General features: G+C 40.4%; 2 protein-coding genes across 3 annotated transcripts; one reads left to right on the top strand and one right to left on the bottom strand.

The window, feature by feature from the left end:
- Positions 1-391: 391 nt before the first annotated feature.
- Positions 392-4527, bottom strand: LOC113010945 (von Willebrand factor C domain-containing protein 2-like). Its single transcript, XM_026150244.2, has 3 exons — positions 3881-4527; positions 2874-3003; positions 392-2620 (listed from the first exon to the last, which is right to left on the bottom strand). The coding sequence occupies exons 1-3, from the start codon at positions 4235-4237 to the stop codon at positions 2430-2432; spliced, it is 678 nt and encodes a 225-aa protein (XP_026006029.1). The 5' UTR covers positions 4238-4527; the 3' UTR covers positions 392-2429.
- A 179-nt stretch (positions 4528-4706) lies between these two features.
- Positions 4707-23039, top strand: ccdc24 (coiled-coil domain containing 24). Of its 2 annotated transcripts, XM_026148446.2 has the most exons (9): positions 4707-4834; positions 6137-6298; positions 9865-10052; positions 14906-15022; positions 15122-15226; positions 16798-16852; positions 21265-21322; positions 21642-21738; positions 21965-23039. In XM_026148446.2, exons 2-9 carry the CDS (start codon positions 6149-6151, stop codon positions 22968-22970), a joined length of 1776 nt encoding a protein of 591 aa, XP_026004231.2. In that variant the 5' UTR covers positions 4707-4834; positions 6137-6148; the 3' UTR covers positions 22971-23039. The 2 variants fall into 2 exon arrangements, with proteins under 2 accessions (XP_026004231.2, XP_080148344.1); XM_080292218.1 differs by lacking the exon at positions 14906-15022.
- The last annotated feature ends 678 nt before the right edge of the window (positions 23040-23717 follow it).

Below are 23717 nucleotides of genomic sequence, written 5' to 3'. Positions count from 1 at the left end.
ATACTCTGTTTGACCTGTCTTCCTCCACTCAGCCCCAAACAGTCACGGAAAATGACTGCCCCTCCCTGAGCTTTGCACTGCTGGAGGTTTCCTCCTGTTAAAAGGGAGTTTTCCCTTCCCACTGTCACTTCCCACATATATTGCTCATAATAATATAAATAAAACTGAATTAAATTCTGTCCTCTAGTTAAGTCGACAACACGAAAGCCTTTTCGTCCTCTTGTTGTTTTAGTTTACTGGTTCTTTATCGTTGTTGTTTTTTTCCAGGAAGCTGCTTGTTTCCCATTGTCAGCAGAAAAGCTCTGCAGGGGCATCGGGCAGGTGTCCTCACAGACAGAAGCACAGTAAATGAGTCACTCGGAGTAAAAAGAAGCAATTCAAAACAGACAAGTTTAATGGGCATGAAAAAGGAGTTTTAATTTGAAGAATCTTTGCACATTTTCTCTGCACACCTGTATGGATTATCAAAAAAGGTATGCAGCATCACATCACATCAGTTCCCTTCATATCAGCCAGTAAATTGAAAGCTGCACTTGTAGGAATTCTTTCATATTTTGTGAAATACAAACACAGCGTCTGCTTATTAATGATATTTAGCTACAATGGATCAATGGCACTGATGCAGGCAGCAGCAGCCCGAGATTATTATGTAATGTCAAAGCAGTAAACACAGAGTTTTAAACTTGAAATCACTTTTGTTTTTTTTCTATGAAATGTCCCTCATGATCAAAGTGAGAAATGATGACAAATTACAGAAGGTAGGCCTGCTGCCTATCAATGTTTCTGTTTAAAAAAAAAAAAGACAATATACTTCATGCTACATTTCATTCTGAAAACAGAAAATCATAATTTTCCACTTGGAGAGTGCAAATAATGTAGAAGGTTGTTTGTATCAAAGCTACACCTTTCTTGTGAAAAATGAGCAAAGCTGCGAGTTACAGATTGATGTTTTTTTTTCTGCTCTACAGTGTACATGTACAAATCACATTCTCCTAAATGAACCCCTGCTTTCAAATATTACACTTGTCTACAACTACTGTACAGTCATATGTCAGGCCATACTCTCATACATTATATTTCAATTAGCATGGAAATTGAACTACAATATTTATAGAACAGACACAAAGTTTTTTATTGCTCCGTTCTGCTGTTTCCTAGTCTAAATTGCATCACAGTGATGCATGCATTTTACTGCTGCATCAGCTGGTGACAGGTCAATTATCATTTCTTGTCATCCAATAATTACATTGGCTTTGTTCTGATGCTTGAAATACCTCCTTGGTCCTCCCCAAGGTCTGCAATAGCCCACTCATCTCTCTCTCTCAGAAAAACACCAATCATGATAGGAAGGCCACTACTCAAGGGTCGTTTAATTTACTTGTTCCTGTTAGATTTGTTTCATTAAAGATTCTTCTGTAGTAGTGCAGGTATTGGGAACAAGTGTTGGAGTGTTTGTTGTCCATTCAAAACAACATTACTGGAACCTAATTTTGTGTTTTTGAAGTTCTTATAATTCTCAGCTAGTGTCCTGTCAGTGACAGCTTTAGTGTTGTTTGTTACACTGAAATGTTGGATTAGGTATCCTTGTCCTGTTGCCTAAGGTACAATGCTGTGCAAAAGTCTTGAGCCACATGTCATTCTTTATATTTTGTTTCAAAGTAGGCAGGCTTTATTGTAATTTTTCAAATTGGTCTGAGCAATAGTTCTCCAAACTTTGAGAGGCTTTGCAATTTTTTTTCTTTGGACCGTTTTGGACGGTCTTTGCTGTTTTGATTATTTTTGAAGGGCGGTCTTTTATAAAATAAAATAAAAAACTCAAGAGATGAACCAGTGTAAGAGAGATTAGATAAGAGACAATTTAGCAAATTTAAAATCATATGTTTAGGCACATGATACAAAAAATATCAAAGTTAACACAATCTGAGAGACAGAAAATAGTATTTTTGCACCAACAAGAAGCGAAGGTCCGAAAGAACTTCTAGCAGAAAACTTGTCATATTTTGACATTGTGTGCAGTGTGAACTTAAGGAATTTGAGGAACTGGACAAGTGGAGGAAAAGTGGCAGTCTCAAACAAAAATCTGCAGCATATAAACAGCATCTTAAAGTCCAGCAAAGACCTGACACAGGACCTGAGAGTTGTATGTGGCCTTTCAGCTGATCCATCTGTTATTCACTCCTTGACAGATGCCCTTCCACTGCATAGTACAAACTCTGTTTTTGCCTTTTATTATGTATTTCTATGTGTGTTTGCACAAGTTTAAATAAATCTATGCAGCTATTTCCCATTTTTCTAGCAAAAAGAAAAAGAAAGAACCGGTGGCTTAAGACATTTGCACAGTACTGTACAGTACATTAACATACTGCTTCTTTAAACAACATGTATTTTAAGAAATGTAGACCTCTGACAGTCTACCTACTGACAGAGAATCAGTTTTTCTGGGTGGGCGGCTGGTGAGGTTTACAGTTTCTGAGGCGGGAACAGGTGGCGAGGCGGTTTCCCTCCCAGTAACCAGCATCTTGGCCGTCGTGACAACGACACTTGGTGCAGGAGTCAACCCAGATGGGCTCTCCTGCAGGAATCACTTTACTGCGTGATCCATCAACATAGCAGTTAGGACCTTTGGGGAGAAGAGAAGAACAGGTAATTGGAACTTAACAGATACTACACATAATCAGTCAAATGGATAGCATTGTGTAACTACACTCATCCCTATTTTAAACCAATTTTCAAAAACAAGACAAGACCACACTAGAGTGGGTCTAAATGACAACATTTGAAAACTGTGCTCAAATTATAAAAAAAAAAAAGATAAATGTGCTGTCTGTGAGTGTTTAACTTTCTACTTTTATTAAACTGTGTTTTTAACATACCCTCCTTGCATTCAGGGCAGCACTTCCCAGGCTGATAGACAGGGTTGACACATGGTGGAGGCGCACAATCTGCCACAAGACAGCGGGCAATGCCATCACTGTCACAAGTGCACTGCTCACATTCTGATGGCTGGAAAACACACACACCGACACAAACACACGCATACACTGAAACCCAGCAGGGATCCTTTCCTAATCTCCTCGTGATGTAAATGCGGGTTAGTCACTCCTAGCAAGCACACGAATTATGTATAATGGTATCCTTTTTAAAGCGTGTACTAATCCTCGTACCAACTCAAAAGGGGGCGCCATTTACCTCCAATTTAATACTGCATAATCATTACATACAAACGGATATCTGGTTTAGGCTTTAGTATTCATCAAAGCTCATCCTCATTTGGTTCTGACACATGCATTCAGAGACAACGATTGGGAACAATGGGGCGAGACCAGAAGACCCAAAGTTTAAACACCAACTGGTGCTCCCTTGTGTTACTAGAATATCTCTATGATATTCAGATTATTTAGATAATAATTACATTTTAGAGCTTCTATTAAGTGTTGTTATTATTAGTGTTCAAGTCATTCTTTCGAATAATGTATTCTTATAATGTTCTTGTACACTGTTATTGCTGTGATGCATTTACAGTACAGTACAGTTACTACAGCTTTGACGTCAAAAAGATTTACTTAAATAATACTATTGACATAAGCGCACTAAGGTGCTTCATTTTAGGATGACGATGCTGACATTTTCACTTGTAGGCCATTTTCTAAATAGTTGCAGCTACTTTGAGCACTATTCTTACAAAACTAAACTATTATCGATGGACGTCTCAACCAATGCACACCTGTAACCCTCTTACATTTTCTTCAAAGCCTGATGATTCACAAACGTATATCAAAGTAAATATAGAAAAAGTGTAAAAAAAAAAAAATTAGGCCTAAAAAGACAAATTTTTAGACCTTTCCAATAGGTTATGTTTATTTATGTGGCACTGACTTACCTGGAAGTTCTGTCCTAGCTCGTACACCACCCCTCGATACTCGCACCCAATTTTTTCACACCTGGGGCAGCAGTCGGTGGGGTAGTGGCTAACGTGGATACATGCAGCTGGGAGAGAGGTGCATTCAGTGCGGGCACACACGGAGCCCTCAGCGGTGCACTCACATTGAGTGCAGTGATCAGAGTCCAGGAAATACCATTCTCCCATGTAGTAAATGCTGCCATTGGCCTCGCAGGTGCTCTCCTGCTGTCCAGCGACCGAAAAGCCAAAACAAGCCTGCGCGCAAAGTACGAGTGCCAGAAGGACCGTGCGTATCCCGCGCGCTAAGGAAAGGCGCTCTCTCACAAGCTTTTCCATAATCTATCTGATTAATCCAAATGAGTAAAAGTTCGTTAGTGAAGGGAAACTTGCACTGTAGTCCTACTTGGGTTTAGTAGAGCGATCAGCCAAGATTTGAAAAAACAAACAAAACCTTTTCTTCGTTAGATTGTTAAAAACAAAGCCCCCCAAATCCTGAACCTCTCCACAGCGGTCTGCCGGGTCTGCGCACACTTTTGCAAGGCAAGGAGTCCGGAAGGGAGTGGAGGCTGGGAGCATGAGGGGGAAAGTTTCACTGCTCTCATCAGAGTACATGCTTGCCCTTAACGTTACTAAGCTGAAACCTGTCCCTCCCTAGTTTAACACGCACGACTTCAGCCTCCTACAAGAGTTCTTCGTGGCCTTGTGTGATACTTGAAGCCTACTGCGCCTTTAAATTTGCTCTTATTGTCCTTTATCTGTTTAGTCTTGTATTTATTTTTATTTTACAATATACCAAGTTTACCTGGATTTAATTGAGTGCAGTCTCTGTGTTAACGGTTCAGACAAATCTCGCGATATCTCTCCCTAGCAACTCAATTGTTATCCTTAGATACCATAGTCTCGCAAGCTCAACGCCCATCAAACATCGAAAAGGTGAGCCTCTCTTCCTCTTTGGCTACAGTGTTATTTAAAAAACACATTTGGTAAGTAGGTTTCACACAGCGTGTTTTGTATCGTTTAGTGTTAAACTTACATCACATCGGTTTAAACGAGCTCCTACTTTCTGCTCCTGTCACTCATTTTCAGTAGTGCGGCTAAAGTTTATTAAGTCAGCAGGCCCGTTTGGTTTGAAACATGGCAGCACCATTTACCAGGAAAGAAAATACTGTGTAGTACTGCTGACGTTAATTACATAACGATTTTTCTTTTCTTTTCTTTTCTTTTTTGGTGTTATTTATGAAAATGAAAACAACAAGCAACAAAAGACTGCAAATATTTGGCCAGAAAGGTGTAGCCTGAAGTTTTAGCTTATTACCCAGTTTGATTCTTCTACTCCATTCCCCTCCTACTCATAAACTACTAGAAATTACTTAAATAGAAGCTTCTAACAAAGTGAAGTAGGCAAAAAGAGCGCAAAAAGCTGCACATCATGTCACGATCTAAAGCAGGGGTGTCCAACTCCAGTCCTCAAGAAACAGCTGAGAAACAAAGTCATTGACATCTATCAGCCTGGAACGGGTTACAAAGGAATTTCTAAGGCTTTGGGATTCATGGTGAGAGCATTATTCACAAATGAAGAAAACAATGATAAACCTTCCCAGAAGTGGCCCGTCTACCAAAATTACTCAAAGAGTCTGTCAGTAATTCAAACAAAAGAACCCAGAACAATATCTGGATAACCGCAGGCCTTATTTGCCTCAGTAAACGTCAGAGTTCATGATTCAACAGTAAGAAAACGACTGAGCAAAAATGCTGCTGATGTCTCATCTCACATTTGCAAAAAAACCATCTTGATGATTCCCAAGTGTTTGAGGAAAATGTTCCGTGGACTGACGAGCCTTTTGGAAGGTTTAAGTCCTGTTACATCTGGCGTAAAACTAACACAGCATTTCATAAAGAGAGCGTCATACCAACAGCCAGACATGACGGTGGTAGTATCATGACTGCGGCTGCTTTGCTGCTTCAGGAGCTGGACGACTTGCTATAAATGATGGAACCATGAATTCTGCGTTCTACCAGAAAGTCCATGTTGACCATCAGTTTGTTATGCAGCAGGACAAAGTGTTGTAGTCAATACCTGGACCATATATATGTATAAATAAATGTATTATATACATTGGTTACTTGGAACATTTAAATATGGGGGGTATAAAAGAAATCAGGAAGAGGGCAAATACCTTTTCACACCAGTGTATGTTGTTATGTTCCACAATAATTTGTATTCTTCACTCTTAGATTGCCATTCACATGCAGTCACCTGATGAAAGCCAGGTCTGGGGCCCTGGCCAGTCCCTATGGGGCCTGATCGCTGAACATATTTCTGAGTCAGAGCTGCCAAAGATCTACACCGCACTGGGCCATTCCTTGGTAGATGTGTACATGGACATGCACACTGAGGTGAGAGAAGTTTTATAACTCCAGTGTTTGATGTCTTCTGTCTGCATACAGTACCACAACACCTGGTTTGTAAGTTGAAAGGTCCCTCTTCACAGTCAGCAGATTGTTTCATCATTCATATGGTTTTATTTCTTAGAGGAATTCACGCTGGGTCTGTTTCTAGCAGGATTTAACAAAAGTACTACCACAACTTCTGCAAGAATTTCCTTTTGGGCAGAAGCAAATCAAAACATTGCTCAGCTAAGCATTCCTAGCCAAACAATTTAAGGACTCTGGTTTAAGGCTGTGTAAGTAGGTTAGTTTTGCTGCATATATTCATTACTTACAATTCCCAGACTCCATAATAAAAGTGAAATGTGGGTTAGCTGGCACGGCGCCACAATGAGATCCAAATGTGAGCCAGACAGACTTCAATATTTATTCCAGAGCAGCTAAACTCTCAGACCTACAGGGACTTGAAATGGCTCACAACTCATTAAACAAGCACATTTAAAATCAAGACTGAGGTGAAAATGTTCATTAAAAGAGGAAAAGTTTTGAGAAGAGTCAAAGTGAAACATGTCAGGGAAGAAACTGTGACTTCCTGATACTCATTAATAAAAAACTGTGAAGAACTGAGAAATGTAATTATATATTCATTCAAATTGAAATATCTTATTCCAGCTTTCATACTGTGGCTTGATGTGATACAACCACTGAACCAAAGCTGTGGTAAAACATATTTCTATTGTCTGTCCTTTTTTCTTTCTCAAATAATGAATTCTTAAAAAGAATTTTTTTCTAATAAGTGCATCTGGCTCTGTGGGCATTTTTGCCTCAGACATGTAGACCCCTGATTAGAGACAGCAGTGCACTCCGTGAGATGGATAAAACCTGTGTCAAATCAACTCGTGGATCCATCCACTGTGGCGACGCTTGGGAAATAAGGGATCAGTCAAATGTACCTTCCAAAAAAAAGTGCAAAGTCAGGGCATCATATGTTTTCTTTTTCCATAAAAAGCAACCAAACACCTCAGTAAAGAAAAATAAAGAACTGTAAAAGATCATTTCTAATGAATCTATGATCAGCTGACTAAAGAAATAAGTGAAAGCTGAAACACTCAAATGACAGACCTCAGACAGACAGTTGTGCTTCTGCACTTAAGATCAAGTTTGTAGGCTTTCTTTTCACCACCTTCTGAGGAACAGAAATTTCTCGTGCTTGGCTGTTTATTGTCTGGACTCCTCCAGTTTCTGAGGTGTAACTGAGCAAGACAGTGAAGCCAAACACCTTGCAGTGGCAGCATTTGGTGTGTGTTAATGAATGAATGAGAAACACTGCAAATGCTTTGTAGAGCCTCTGAGGTTAAAAGCCACTACTAAATGCAGACCATTCACTCTTTACCAGCTTCTTTCTTCTGCTTGTTTAGTACTAAAATCTTTCCATGTGTTGGTCAGCCCTCCTTTCCATGCCGTGCCCCAATGGTTCAGTCACTGCTCACACAAAAAAAAGAAAAGGAAACCACCTGGATGTGCTTTAACTCGGCTCTAGAGGCCTGCCATGTAGATTCTTACCACATATAATATTTGTAGCAGTTTCTATGTGAAATCCACACGACAACTGTACGGCATGCAGGTACTCCTTCTCACTACTGCAAGATAATTCAGCATATGCACAACCCCGCACACACTATATACACACAGAAAGAAGCTCAGTAAGCTGAGTCACTCAGGGGGTCGGTATAACAGGGTTAAAGAGGCTAATCCTCAACTGTTGATAAGACATATAATTTGACTCGACTGTGTGTATGTGTGCGTCAGCTTTGATTGTGCGCCTGTACCCTTGCACGTGTATGTGTGTGTGACTTTGAGTATTGCTCTGACATTTCTTCATCTACAGTTCAGTGTGTCTGACTGTAAAGCCTCCAGGTGGAATAACAGACTTGAGGCTAAAAGCTCTGAGAATTATTCAGGAAAAATAGAGCAGAGAGGGCCTTATCTGACTGTCACACAAGTACATTCAGGTTTTGATTCAGTCTTTACATTTACTTTAGGATGGATCACTTTCATTTTTCTCTCCACGGCTCTCTGTATGTCTTTTCTTTCTCTTTTCTGTCTATGTTTCTCTTGCAGCCACATAATGACTTCCATTCCTCAGTGAGCCACTGTGAAAAGTAATAGCAGATCTGCAGGTGTCTCCTCCATTCCTCAGCGCTGCCATTCCTCTCTCCATCAAGGCCCTCATTGTCTAAGGCGGCAGGATCAGAGAAAATATTAGACTCTCCCTATAAGGCCCGATCTCTCCCTGAACTCTCACTTTCACTCTGTCTTTCTCTCTTTCATCCCCAAAGTTAAATATTTTCAAAAACCCAATTTAAGTAGTTCAGCAAAACGGAAACGTTTCACCGGTGTTCCCTTGAAATAGCATTTGGATGAGATTGGCTTACTGCTGAGGAAAAAGGGAAAAACATCCAGGAACAACTCATTAGCCAGTGAGCCATGAATCCTTTAATATAAACACCTCAACGCCTAAAGGCACATGGCGGAAGTTAGTGTGTTTGTATGTGTTCACCATGATAGGGTGTAAATGCTGGCGTTACGAGAGGATGTGCACACACACACATACACATGCAAAGACCAGAAGTGCTATGTTTAATATCCTTCTTTTGAAGTAAAGTCTTTGCATCATGACATAAATGATTGGCAGGCAACAGGTGTCGAGGTGCTAATGGGATCCAGACTTCACTGAGGCATGAGCATTCACACGCGCTACAAAGAATAAAAAGGTTCTTGGCCTCAAAATGAACAGAGGTGTTTGTCTAATTTTCAGCCCAAGACATATAGTAGCCAGTGTGGTGTGAAAGCATGCTAACGGTGTATGTCGTTTTCAGATTTATATCGATTTTCTTTCTCCTTTGTCCCTGTGGATGTAGAAGTTGTATTTCTTCCTGTTCCAAGAAGACTGTCAACTGTGCACAACAGTTTACAGTAAACAAGCTCTTCTTGCATCAGTGACAGCCAAGAAAATGTCTGCTCCTTGTAGTATTTAGTATTTGCACTGTCAGTGGAAATATTTATCTGTCCCTCAGTTTAACAGATTCTTTTTTCAGTGTAGAACTTCTGAGTCACTGTGAGGGAAACTACTTGTATCCTTACATTGAGTAAATACTAGTAGATTACCTTTAAAGTAACTGGTGGTCTTTTTCATTTCAACTTTCATGTCCAACCTTTTTTGAATTCTGCCGCTTGTGAGCCTCTGTTATTTCAGTTTTCCCCTGCTTTCCAGCCTATTAGCCATGCAGGCTTCTGTCTTACATCATTGTCATCACTTTCTCTGCTTCACCTCCAGGTGGGCGTGGGCGTGTTGCAGTATGCAGATTGTAAACAGATTGCACAAACCTGTTGTTTCCAAATGAAATTGATTTACTAACTTGTGCACAGTGGTAACAAAATAGGCCGATGGGCGTTTCATAATTCTCATGGTAATTTTCCCTGCACACTTGTATTTTGCACCAATTACATTTCCATGTAGACATGAGTAAATGTGGGACTTTTAAACACTTGTCTCACTGTGGTACCTTTTGCAGGCAGAGATGTGGCACAAGATGTGGCAGGAGAACCAGCGAAGTGGAAAGCACGGCGGTGGGGCGGGGACCCCGCTCCCATGTCTGCAGAGTGCCCCTCTAGTTGACCCCCCTGCTGTGAAAGAGCTTTTGAGAGCTGAGGTCAAGATGTTACTACAGACTCTCGGAGAGAAAGCCAGCAGGGCAGGAAGGTAGGTGGAACATCTCACATACTCAGATCAACACTGCTGGACATGCTTAATGAACTAGTTATGGCGCTTTTATTCATCAGTCTCTGCTACAGCCTTGAAATGCACTTCAAAGTTTGGAGAATAACTTAATTTGTTATCTTGATAATGTTACCATCTATCCACTCTAACTAGAGCCTGTCCCATCTATCATATGGTGAGATGTGAGGGTACACCCTGGTCAGGTCACCAGTCTGTCCCAGGACTAAGTGACAATACATTGAACATTTTCTTAAGAAATTAAAAGCTTTATTAGTTTGTTTTTTTTATCCTGACTTTTTATGCCCATTTTATACATTTCTTTCTTTCCCCTGATCATTCATGTCTTTCCTTTATTCACCAGCCATTAGGTGGGCTGATCAGATGAGTTAAGACCATGGTCTCACACGTTTTACGTCATTTCTCCCTCCTGACAAAAAGTACCATAAAATGCTATTTTGTGCTCCCATGTCGGTTACAAATGGCATGGGAAAGCAGAAGGACAAAGGTTTTTGGAGACGGGAACTGGTGTGGGAATTGAGGAACAATAGGACAATTATAGGAGCGAGACACAGTGATAGATGACTGCAAACACTAGACTCGCACTCAGTGCAAGCTCTGTCGAATTGCAGATATGTTTTACTTTAAATGGGAGCCAAATACTCATCTTCAAAATCTTGTGAAAAGTTAGTATAGAATTGCAACAACTTTGAAGGAAAAGAAAGGCTGATTGAGATCCAGTGAAGGGCACTCAGGGAGACAGCTTTGAGACTTAGTACTCTATATCTGCTTTATATGTCATCAGGGAGTTATAAGCGTCTCAAGAAGTAGTAATAAAACTTCCTAATTCCTGTTTTTTCATCTTTTTTTTAAAATGTTTTACAGCTAATCGTACAATGCAGGTCAGAGATAAGCTTGTAACAACTGGCAATTTAATGACATGCATTAAAATACTCTGGAGAATGTCATAAAACCATTGGCAGAGCAATATTGGTTACCAGCACTGCCCTGCATTCTCACATTAAGACATAATGCCTTTGTGAGGAGGTGTGTGTGAGAGACTGAGACTATGTATGTTTAAGGTAGCAACTGCCCCAACAACTTGCAGTTTGCAGCCAGGAATGCTGCCGCATGACTTCTCTGGTTTTGCTGAGGCCTTTTAGGACATAAGATGGATTGCACTCTGCTTTGTGGCTTACCATTTATTGCCTGTCAATTTGTGCAGGCTGTTGTAGGCTGGAGGCAGCTTTTTATTCTGTGGGTTTCTGTGGACCTTTAAAAAGTCGTGAAAAGCCAATAATCAGAAATTTAGGCTTTAAATTGGACTTGATGAAAGGATTAAGAAGTTTAAGAAGTTTACTTTAAATAAGTGATGTGGTAATTAAAAAAGAACCATAAAGACACCTTAAGAAAGACACCAGCAAAGGCCTGCCCTGTTTACAGTATAAGTATCACCAAAGTCCAACCTGATTGCCATCCAGTCTTCACTAACAGCGCAGAATGAGTGGCAATCAGGTTGTCCTTGTTTTTTTGTCTTTTTAAATGTAGTTATTTGCGTTTGAGCTATTTGTGGGTATAAATTACGGGTTGATCTAATATTGTTTGTTTGTTTGTTTGTTTGTTTTATTAATCATGTCTTTCAAATGGTAAAAATGCCATAAAGACTGACATTTCCCAAACCCAAAGAAATAAATGTTAGAAAAGTCCTTATTTTGTGTGTTTAGTAGTTAAAATTGCACCATGGAAATGTTTTATCACCTCTTTGCTGTCTATGTGTGATTGGCACACAGTTGACATACACAAGAAGTTGAATAATTTGCAGGTATTTGATTAGACGAATTAAACTCCGTATAAAGTCTACACTATATGGTCAAAGTACTGGGCCACCTACACATCTAACCTACAGGAGCTTTTACAACCAGTTGTTAATCCAAAGGCATTAATATGGCTTTGGTCTCCCTGTTGCTGCTATAACACCTTCCACTCTTCTGAGAAGGTTTTCATTGAGATTTTGGAATGTGTCTGAGTTCTTGCCATTTTTTATCCAGAAAAGTACTGTTCACCACAGCCTGGTTCAGTCTTGGTTCCAGTTCATCCTAAAGGTGCTTGCTAGGATTGAGGTCAGGGCTCTGTGCAGGCCAATCACGTTCTTCTACACAAAACTCATCCAACTATGGATGTTACTTTGTGCACTGGAGCATGCAGGGGCAGAAAATGGCCTTTCCCAGACTGTTAAAGATGGAAGCATAGAATTGTCCAAGATGTCTGAAGCATTAAAAAGGGCCTCAGCGCAGCTCCAGAAAAACAACCCAATTAAAGATGTATTAAACCCACTCCTTCTCCACCAAACTTTACAGTCAGGCAGGTAAAGTTTTTTTTGGCATTACATGCTGGCTGATAGAAATGTGTGATTTCACCACTTCACAGAACACATTTCCACTGCTCTCAAGCTCAGTGGCCGCATCCTTCACACCACTCCATTTCAATGCTAACATTGTGCTTGGTAATGTAAAGCCTAGAAACCAGTGCCATGAGGCTTCCAGCACAGTTTGTGTACTGAAAGTTTGTGTGCTTCCAGCACATGTTAGATCCAGCACACTGTGCTGATGTTAGATCCAGAGGAGGTTCAGAGCTCTGCAGTTACAGAGTCAGCAGCGAGTTGGCGACTTTTACGCACTATGCACCTCAGGACTCAGCGACCCCGCTCTGCAACTTTACATGGTCATTCACCATGTAAAGTTGCTGTGGCTCCTAAACGCTTCCACTTTGCTGTAATACCACTTACAGTTGATGGTGGAATATCTAGGAGGGACGATATTTCACAAACTGACTAACTGTCGCAGCTGTGACATCCTATTACAGCACCATGCTCGAATTCATTCATCTATTAGTTGAGAAATATTTCAGTCTTGATCAAAGTTAACCAACAGACCAGCACTGCCCTCCACTGACTGGCTGTTTTTTTTTTTTTTTTTATTTAAGACTTCTTTCTCCACAGTCTCCTACTGAATCTAGTTCGTGGATCAAAAAAAATATAAAATGTTACACTGGTGCGTGTTATGACAGCTCAGTTGACAGGGATTTATTTTGAAGCAATCTTAAAGGGATTTTTTTCTACAGATGGTAGCAAGGCCTGATGTTTAAGCTGACAATCCAATATCCATAAGGCTACAGGTCTGATGCCCAGAACAGCAGAGTGTCTTATTAACGTGTCACTGAGCAAGACACAAACTGAAGCCTCGCTCACTTGCAAAACACAAGTCACTCTTGTAAAGTGCTCTAGTTTGGATGTAAATGGATTATAAAAAGTACCATTCAGACCGAGAAACAAGCCTGTTGTTATTGGCTGGGAGGGAATAGTGCCAAAAAAAGGCATTGGTGCCACGCAGACTGTGCCAGTGCAAATCACCTTTTCTCTTTGAAGTTGGCTTCTGTGTAGTTGTTGACCTTGATGCATGGTACTGTGTGTGTGATCCAGGTCTTTGAACGTTCAATTAGGCTAAGTCCCAAGTGCATATCGGCTGAATGGCTTTCAGGAATAAGCCTAACACACACTTCTCGCTGATGCCACTTTCACTGTAGAGCTCGACAACCATCTGTTTAATTTAATATGCTCTGTTGGCGTTAAAATTGAGAATACATACATCAAGGTGTGGACCTCTCATACAAAGTATTTGTACCTTTAAAAAAAAAAAAGGTTTACTAGACATTTACCTGACAGGACTGGTTTCAGCAATAGTTGTTGATGCAGTCGGTGCTGCATTTTTCTGTGTTTAAGTCGTTTGTATGAGGCGGTGGGGGTGGGTGTGTGCCTTGTAAAGCTGACTGATTTATCTTGTAGGCTTCCTCCTGTGTGGTCCTGATGTTCCTACCATTCAGTCTCTTACACATACACAAACACACATAGATGCATATCGTTGCCAGATTCGCATAAAAACATGCATTTTCTATTGCGCAGTGACTGTGAAATTAAGCAGAATGGACCAGGCAGAGAGCCACCTCACCTGCAGCTGCCCCTGTGGTTTGGCTTTCTCCATGAGTGAAGAAGATTTAATGCTGCTGCTGTATAACTTTTCTGCTTTGAGATATACATGCTTTTTAAAGATAACTTGTGGACACGTTTTAAAAATTTAATTCAATAAGAAGAGACCATTTGGAATAGCAGAACATGATTTATTGATATACAGAATTCAGTTAAGCTATTTGGCAATTAGATTTCAAAAACCCATCGTAGCAGAACAGCGTCCCACCAGTGACAGGAAGTAGGGCAGGACCCCCTGGAGGGCGGTGATGGTGAAGATGAAGATGAAGGCTTGGATGGCGCCCTGAGTGACTCGGGTGCTGTGGAGATGGGGAAGAAGTGGGTTGCGTGAATGAAAGTCTGAAAGAGAGAATGACAGAAGAGCACTGAGGTTTAAATTAAACAGATTGGAAGCTGATTGGGTTGAAGCTGACAGGCAAGAAGATGATTGGACTAGAACAGTGATGTCAGCATTGAGTTTTGAGAGCCTGTGAAAGTGGGACTGATACAAACAATAGACTGGCAGGCAAAAACCACCAGTGCAGATGAGTGCTTACAGATCTTTCTTACTGAACTTATGCTTATGCTTCATTATATTCTTAACACCAAACAGCACATTCTACCACAACTTTTCTCACTTTTCCAACCAGTATTACTGCAGTGTAGCTGTCATGCCGCTGAAATCATTAGCAGATCCTATGAAAAAGTGCAAAGCGCTTGGATACAGTTTCAACCTCTTTTAGGCAATGCAAAGGATTAAAGCACTGTGGAAAACTGCAGAAAAGCAAAAGCTCAATCTGTGGCTCTTTTGTATTAGAGATGTTGAGGAGCTCCTGCATCGGTACAAACCTGAGACTCTAAACTACGCCCTCGGCCACCGAGACAGATGTCATACTAATTGCACCAACCCTAAAGATACTGACAGTGGAAGCAGGTTAGCAAGAGCCCAGGCTTGCTTAATTTACTGAGATTATGCAGAACTTGATAAAGTCTTGTAATCTTCTGTCTTCAATTCCAACCTGTCCCTCTTTAGGCCGGACTCCCGCTGCTCAGTCCAGTCCAGAGCTGAAGATGAGATCGAAGCGGTGAGAGGAAAGCTTAATGTCACCGAGATAGACCAAGTGGTTGATCGACTCAGGTGAGTTTGAGCCATGTTAAGGATTTCAAAAGCCTTAAAAAAATTTTGTTAAGTATTTTAATCAACTTTGAACTGGGTCATTTGTACCAAAGGGAATATTATCATCTGAATGTACAGATCTGTACTACTTTCAGACTTTTATTTGTTAAGTTTTTAAATCCCTCAGCTTTTCTGTTTGTGGGTCATTTGAAGTGTTCACATGTGGTTGTTGTCTGAAGCTGCAGCAGTCTTCACCATACTTGGCACCAAATAGCAGATAGATAGTGATAGTCTGTTAAAGCTAAGAAGCTGAGGGCAAGGCATCAAAACCTGAAACTTGAGGCTCGAAACAACGCTGTTGCTGGGTATCTGTGGTATGTGTAAGTAAGCAACATTGATGTCACACGTTCTCAAAGTTACAGAGCTAAAAGAAAAACAAAAGAACAGAAAATCTTTTAATGCTAGTGAAATGATTTTTTTAAAAGAGGCTCAGTGCTTGCTGTGAATCCACAAAGTCTGCCCTTCAGGGTCGAATGATTAGAATTTACCGTATTTACAAATCCGGCAGTATCGCCCTAATACATCCAGATTTTAATAAGCAAATACATTATCACACCTTCCTTTAAAGAACCTTTATTATTGTACTTAAAACACTTTCAGTGTTGTCATTCATTACTTTTTTGTATCAATACAACATATTGTTATTTGGATTGTGCTGTTCAGAGAAAGCACCGGTTGTATCGATCAGTCTTCTGTGAAATCAAACCAGTCTGTATGCTCTAGAGCATACAGACTGGTTTGATTTCACAATAAACAAACAGCTGTTTGTTTATTGTGACCCCTAAAATCTTTTTCCGTACCTCCTTATATATGACCCTGTAGTGCACCATCTATACACACCCAACTTAGTGGAATAACGTAAGGGCATACATGCGGTCCAAACTGGGAAAGAGCACAGTTCACACTGGTACAATAGTTAAAGAATGAACTCTTGTCCTGGTTTTTGTAATACAGTCTAGCAGCGACACATCTTGCATATAATTTTTTTTGTGACTGACTCATTCATATTTGGTCTTTGTAACTCTGAAAGTCAGAGTTTCTCTGAGCCCTCTCATTTTCCCCTTAATTTCCCCCTCAGCCTTCCTCTGTGGCTTTTGTCATTGCCCTGCCTCCTTCACGCTCCATCCCTCCGTTTCTTCCTTCACCCCTCGCTCTGAGGCCCACGGGGCAAAGCAGTCGCTGGAGCTACCTTAGAAAAACGCCTCCCTCCCTCTCTCTCTTTCTCCCATTTCCTGCCTAGACCAGAACAAAAGGCCCCATTGTCAATAAATGGATCCCAGACCCGACCAGAGCCAGCAGAAGATTCTTTTTCATTTGAAAGAAGTGAATAAAATCTACTACGGTTATGTAACTGGAGAAGGGCAAAGATAGGGAGGGAAAAGAAAAATAGGACACTGTTTCCTCTGTACCGTATGAAAACTGCAGAGGATAAAGTCTGAGCAATGCACCTATTCTGTTGTCGCTGCCTGTGTTTTCCATCCTATTGAAACTGATATTTATCTGTCAGTCTGTCTGTCTATCCATCCATGCAGAGCTCTCCTAATAGGGGAATGTGAAGAACTGACCAGACTGGTGAAGCATATAAAGGTAAGAAGATCAGGATGGAACAGCCACCTATCAAATGAATGCTTACTCAACCTTTTTTTTTGTTAGTTGCCAGTGCAACACTGATGAAAATCCTACAGTTATTTACAGGTGACTGCACCAAAACAGCTGTGAATTTTACACATCAAAACAATCCATGAATTATGAGCATCGCGAAGGACTGTGAGGCCTGAATAATATGTGCTTTATCAATATGTAGCATAATCTGTAGAGTAGGGTTTTTCTTCAGGTGTAATTTTTCCTCTTAATCCCCAAACTGAGAGTTTACCTTCATCCAAAGTTTCTTCAGCTACAGAGAAAGAAACTACATACAAAATAGCATTTTTAGCATTTAGCATTTTTCGAGCTTGAGTTGTTTGATGCATGTTCATCGTTTCCATTACACTGACTTCCTCGTGCGTCAGCATATTTTTAGTCTGAAAGACAAAAGATATGTTTTTCCCTCTTAGTTTCAGTCCCTTAGGCAGTCCTGCTAATTCTCTTTTTGGCGGTGAAGCCCAGCCAGGGCGAACATTTTCACAAATCAGCATGCATGCACGCTCACAAAAGCCTGCAAAGCCTCAGTCTGAACTTGTATTTTCCATTTTTCCAGCCAAGAGTAAGATCAATCTCCTCCCAATCAATCAAATGGCATATAAAGACATTTTCACACACACACACACTCGATCTAACTACACATGTACGTTATCACAGAAACAGAGTGAGTTTAGCCAGATGTAGGACTTCTCTGCTGCCCAGATGTTGAAGTTATCTCTCTGTACACTCTTTTTGTGTCTGACCATCTACAAGTGTTGCATTGCCAAGAGCTTCTCTTGGAAATATTAGAAACCTAAGCAAAGAACAGACACTCAAGTTCACTGCATGTTTTCAAGGACCCAGCAGTGGATGAAGTGTTGTTGTGCCTGATGCGCAAACAGCTTCTTAAATTACTTAAACGTTCCTGTGAGGCGAAGATGCCATTAAAAAGATAAACAAAGCGGGAAAGGTACACAATATTGAAACCCTCATTGAGCTTTTTATTGTTGACAAAGTAAAACCCCGTGTAGGAGAGTGAAGATAAAGAGGAAACGTGACCCAAGCATGTGTTAGCTTTAAAAGCCTGACGGTGGGAAGTTAATTTTAACCACTTTTCTTTGTCTCTCTTAGATCTCATTTAAAAGAGATTGCAATCAGTGCCAGTAAGGAAATTGTTTCCTTAAGCAAGTGTCTGCTGTCTGATGTGCGATTGGCATGAACTCACTGTGCATGTTCAGTCACAGATGTGGGGACCGTGTTGGCCTTACATTGTGCAAGTCATCATTACCTTATTAAGAGTGAGCGCTTCAGATCTTGGAACAACACTGGCCTCAGGATCTTCTGTGTGACTTGTTCGATTATTAACAATTCTACAATCTCACCACATCTGAGGCGGTCATAAAGGAATCGACAGTGAAGATTTAGAAGTAGTTCACAGACTTGTGTATATTTTTCTTTAAATCACCAATTCTCTTTCTGTGTGTTTTTCAAGGGGAATTCAGATTCTGCTCCAAATTGGAAGACGTTATGGAGAGGCAGAGCTAAGCAGGAAAACATTTGAATGTTCAAGTCAGAGTTTTAGATCATAATTGTTAACCTCTGTTTTGTTCCAAGGGCTGCTTTTAATTTCTACATTTTTGGGGGGGCTTTTTCTTGTTTACGTAATCAACCACATGTTCTAAATGCTACGCCTGTCAGCCAGTAAGCTTTTTACCACGCACAGCTGAGGTTTCTATTGATTTAGAGTTATTCAGTGCAGTTAAATTATATTGTTTTTAAAACAGCTATTAAACAAAGGCATATCAGGCATATAGGGATTGTTACAGTATGAGCTAATTGCTTTTTTAGTGCTGGATGTAGCAGCCAATCATAAAATGGTCCTAAACACAGTCATAATGACCCATTTTCTCTTAGCAGGAGGGAGAGATAGTGACTTGGACCAGCACCAAACAAACAACTCTTAATGACAGTAGATAGGAGGAACTCACACATGTATACACAAACCTCTACTGATCCTTGTTTGAGTGTACTGAGTATAAAACACTCGAGCTGCGGAAAATATGTAAAAAAAACCAAAAACATCCTTACTCTAAAGTAAAGACCGCGCTGTCAGCACAGGTTTACACACAATTTTACACAATCTGTTAATAAGTGAACTTTTTCTTTTATGGACACTAACTGGTAAATCGGAATCATCATCATGACTCTCTTCACAGCTTTATTACTTATTAGGTCACTGATCTCTTCCATCACAGTCTGACTTTGGCTACGCTTTGAGCTTTACACAAAGTTACTGAAACTTATTTGTTCATAATAAATAAAGGAGTACGTCTCAGTGGAGCCTCTGATATGTAGTCTAAACATCGCAGTCAGCTTTAACTCACTGCTGTCATAGGACTGGAGTCTGTCAGGGATTTCATGATTTATATGATCTTTATTTAAACTGATGGACTGATTTTTGTTTGTGCTATCAGAGGTGCTGCTGGCTTTTAACTTACATTTTATTTTACTTTATTTTATTCATGTTTTTTTTTTCTATTGAATTGCTAGCAGCCCTGCTCTAGCTCAAAGCTGCCTTACACCCCACCCTACACACCTGGCTTCTAAAATCAACATAATATAGTCCCATCTCAGAGATAAACGAGCACATCACAGTGCAACAGCTAGAGTATTATTACTTCTGTATGGTGATGCATTTCTGACAATACTGACTTTATAAAAGTTATACTGTGTAAAATGTGATTAAAAATGACCTTAATATGTCATCCTGAAAACATCTAAACTATGCAGTTCTGGTTAAACTGGTGTAGCTTCTCCACCAAATGCTACAGTCTGGCCAGAGCCTCATAGATATGCAAGACAAATTCAAGAATTCCTTCACAAATGGTGTTGCAGTTGCTGCAGGATAGTTATTTAACTGTATAATAACATAGGTGCTGAACAGACTTGCTTTTATATAGGATTATAACCAGAATAAAACCAGTTGAGTTGAGCCCACCATTGCAAAAAGAAAGGTGGCACTGGAGTTGAGCTCATCAGTCCAAACTGACTGAAATTGAATGCGATGTATTGTCAATCGGTCTGCATTTATAAAAATGATATTTTCAAAGCTTCACCAATTTGTAAGAGAGTTACTCGACTCAGTTTGAGTCGGCCAACGCTTGCTTGTAAACAGGTTGTCAAAGGTGCAATGGGCTTGCTGTTGAAAGCGTTCACTGCAACTTCTCGTTTTTGCCAAACGAGAAGAAAATTCAGTGCATTCACCAGGTGACAACCAGTTTTTCGTAGTCACAAGGAGGTTGCTGGCCTATTTTTACTCTAGTGTGACTGAGACTTGATAAAACCAACTTATATAAGGTGTTCCATCAGGATGCTGAAAGTATTTATTTATTTTTTTACTGCTTGACCAGCTTGATCAAGCTTGACAGAGCCATCTTAGAGAACCACCACCTCAGGTTATGAAAAGATGGCTGTCATACCGCTTTGAGCTGGATTTTGTAGAAGGATTAAGCTGCCGAGGAAGTTGCCGTAAATGTGTGTCGTGCAGAGGCGGATTTGGGTTCTCATGTATCAGATTAATCACTAAAACATACAGCCTTTCCTAAAATACCACCAAGTCTGCACTGTGGTAATGTGTTCAAACCCCACACGGACCACACAGGCTATTTTTGGAGTGCGTGCGCTTTAGAGTTGTTTTAGATTTCAGTCACTTCTCTGTCAGTGGCACCGCACATACTTTGTCTGTCGCTCTGAAAGACAATACTGGAAGGTTTGGGTTTGAATCCCACTATGAGAACAGGGCAGAGTATGTGCTTTATCTGTCAGTCTCCAGGCCTGTGGGTTTATGTGGGTATGTCTGTGTTTGTGCATGTGCGCACGCGTGCATGTGTGTTTGTGTAATAGTCTGCGGTGGCTATAAAGACTCTTAGTATTTGTGTTGCTGTAAAACGAGGAGGCTGTGCCAGTCTCTGGTAACAAACACATGCACATTAAGACACATTTTGCAATCAGGTCTTTGGTTTTGTGAGTTTCAGACACACACAAACACACAGAGCTCTATGGTTTTCATTTGCTATGGATATCGATGTTTGAAGCCAAATTATGATGGAACACTGCTGCTCAATCATTTAGCGGTTACACACATACACACATTCCTTTCCTTCTCCTCCCGCTGTTAGTTTTATCCTCTTCCCTGTTCCTTTGCTATTTCCAAAGCCTCATCTTAAGCATGTTTAATACATTTATATCCTATTTTTCCAGTGTGTCCTAGTTTGGTGCCACAGCATTATGCTAAACGCTGCTGCGACGAGGAGTAGAACTGCACAGTTTACATGAGCTCTCAAGTTTCTCTTTTCTCCTGTGCTTTGTGTTTCTTGCAGGCAAACATTAAACAAAAGTGTCACAGCGGACTTCATAAATCTGAACCTTCACTTGCAGGTTAAGTCACAAATTTTGGCATTTGCTGCCATCTGCTGGCAAAATATTTTGTCCAACACGCGTTACATGTCTTTATTTGAGTTTACAATTTGAAACTGATTCCAAGACATATTTATGAATGTAAAACTGAGCTATGCAGGGTCTGTCTTCTGCTGATTAACAGGTAGTTCATGAGTACAAGGAGGCGTTCAGGGATTAGTTAGGATTAACAGGGACTTAATTTAATGTTTGTAATTAATAATCACAATATCTCAAAATAGTTTTAATCATATTTGAGACCATTTCATATCTCAGATATGTTGTGTTTGTATATTTGTAGACCTGAGAGAACTTAGAGGAGCTATACAAGTGGATTTGGAGCTCAGCCCCTTTCTGTTCCCACCTTCGTCCCCTTTGCCTGCAAAGAAAGGTTTCAGGTTAGTATGCATTATTATTATTGACAGCTATGTAATTAATATTAAAATAGCTGCTTCACTTTCGTTGCTTGTTTTTGTCTTCTTATTCCATTAAATATTTTGAATGTGAACACGATGACGCTTTTCCTATAACACCATCTCAAAAAATACCTTCAACTGCTTCTTTTTGTTGTCATTGTGAATGAAAATTCCCTTAATTCGTGAACTTCTGATTCCTTTTCCACAGACTGACAGCAGCACAAAGCTCAGACAGTCTGAAAACTTTATCTCCTCCATCAGTCCTAAGACCGCATCCACCTCCTCCTCTGTCCCCTCCTATTCCCAGGCCTCCAGCTAGACCCCGTCTCTCTAAGATGTCAACATCCAGGACTCACGGTCAGCATGGAGTCACATCAGCTTTTAATAAGTCAAGCAAAACACCTACCTGCAGCACTGCTGACACATCTGGGCATACACACGGTCTCCTCACCACTGACCACATAATGAGAAATAATAACCAGTGCGGTTTTTGTCCAGAACAAGACAGTGCTGGTCTTTCCTGCAGGACCCCAGATTCTACGGCTAATTTTGAAGTAAAATCTGAGAGAAACTCACCCCTTCACAAAACCCATTTATCAGTAAACTGCAGGATTCACAGCCAAAGCACAGAGTGTGAATGGTCACCGCAGAGGGAGAGAAAGAGCAGCCCTGCATACAGGCCAAGAAACATCAATATCACTCCGTCACTTGTTCCTGCTCCCAGCGGTCTCTGTAATGAAGGAAGTTGCAGCAGCAAAAGTACTGACCAATCTGTGGCAGCGAAATGGAAATCAGGTATTCAAAACAGGCAGCAGGATAGTAGCTGTGAAGGCAGTTTAGAATCAGCGAGCGCACAGTCATATGCTGATAGCAGGAGGAAGATGTCTGAGAATTCAGTCATGTCTGAAACTCGGAGAACTCCTGCACAGACATGCAGAAGGAAGAGCAGCGGTGAGACTTCTAGAAATTTAAGTGGAGCCTTCAGGAATGAAGGCAAAGACCAAGAAAACCTGGGTGGCCAGTGTGCAACACTTTGCCCATCTCATCCTTCAGCTGCATGCAGTCAGCGACCACCAGCAAAGATTAATGAACATTTTTTTACCTCTTCAAAAAAACCACAAGGGGGAAGCACAAGTCAGCCAAAAGAACCAGCAGAGCCCCAGTTTCTCCAGAGGTTTCATCAGCCAGTGCCTCCTACAAGAGTCCAAACTTAAAGACGACTACTACCTGAGGGCAATGGTGTGTCACAAGGAAAAATAAAGTTGGCTTGTAGTTCTGATGGATATTCTGTGTCTTCTAGTCATTTATTTTCTTCTCTTTTTATTTCCAAGCTGGATGAGTTGACAGTTGCAAAAAATGTTTTGTTTATATAAGGATTCAAAAAATAATAATAGCGGTGCAAAAGTCTCGAGTCACCTCTCATTTCTTTATATATTTAGGATTGAATGCCCTCTATGTTTTCATTTAAGGTACTTTGCTCATACAAGTAGTTACAAGAACACATAATTTGTTATCATTTCTTTTGTTGAGGTAACACAGTTTGACATGAAAGATGATTTTTGTACAAACTATATGATTCCAAAAAGTTTTTAGTGGCAAACTTGCCATATCTTGTCATGGTGTGCAGTGTGTTCCTAGAAAATTGGAAGGGTAGCTGTCAAAAATCCATTCTTACGGAAGGGGTGGCAAAGAAAACCTGCTGTGTGCCAAATTACACACAAACTGGACAAAACCTCAGTGGCAATAGAGCTTATGGACTGATGAATCCTGATTTGGAATTTTTGGTTCAAAACATCAATAAATATGGAGCAGCTCAGGAGATAGTTAGAACAGTGAGTGCCAAGAGCCATCTATAAAACACAGTGACCATATAATAACCTGTTCCTACCCAAAGGACTTTCTGAGCTTCCATCTCAAAATGACATGCCCAAAATGAATAAAAATAAAAATGAGTATTTCTA

The sequence above is a fragment of the Astatotilapia calliptera genome, chromosome 18 (assembly GCF_964374335.1).
Source record: "Astatotilapia calliptera chromosome 18, fAstCal68.1, whole genome shotgun sequence".
NCBI classification, from domain to species: domain Eukaryota; kingdom Metazoa; phylum Chordata; class Actinopteri; order Cichliformes; family Cichlidae; genus Astatotilapia; species Astatotilapia calliptera.
The sequence above is the reverse complement of the archived record's forward strand: the minus strand, read 5'-3'. Positions and strand labels throughout refer to the sequence as shown.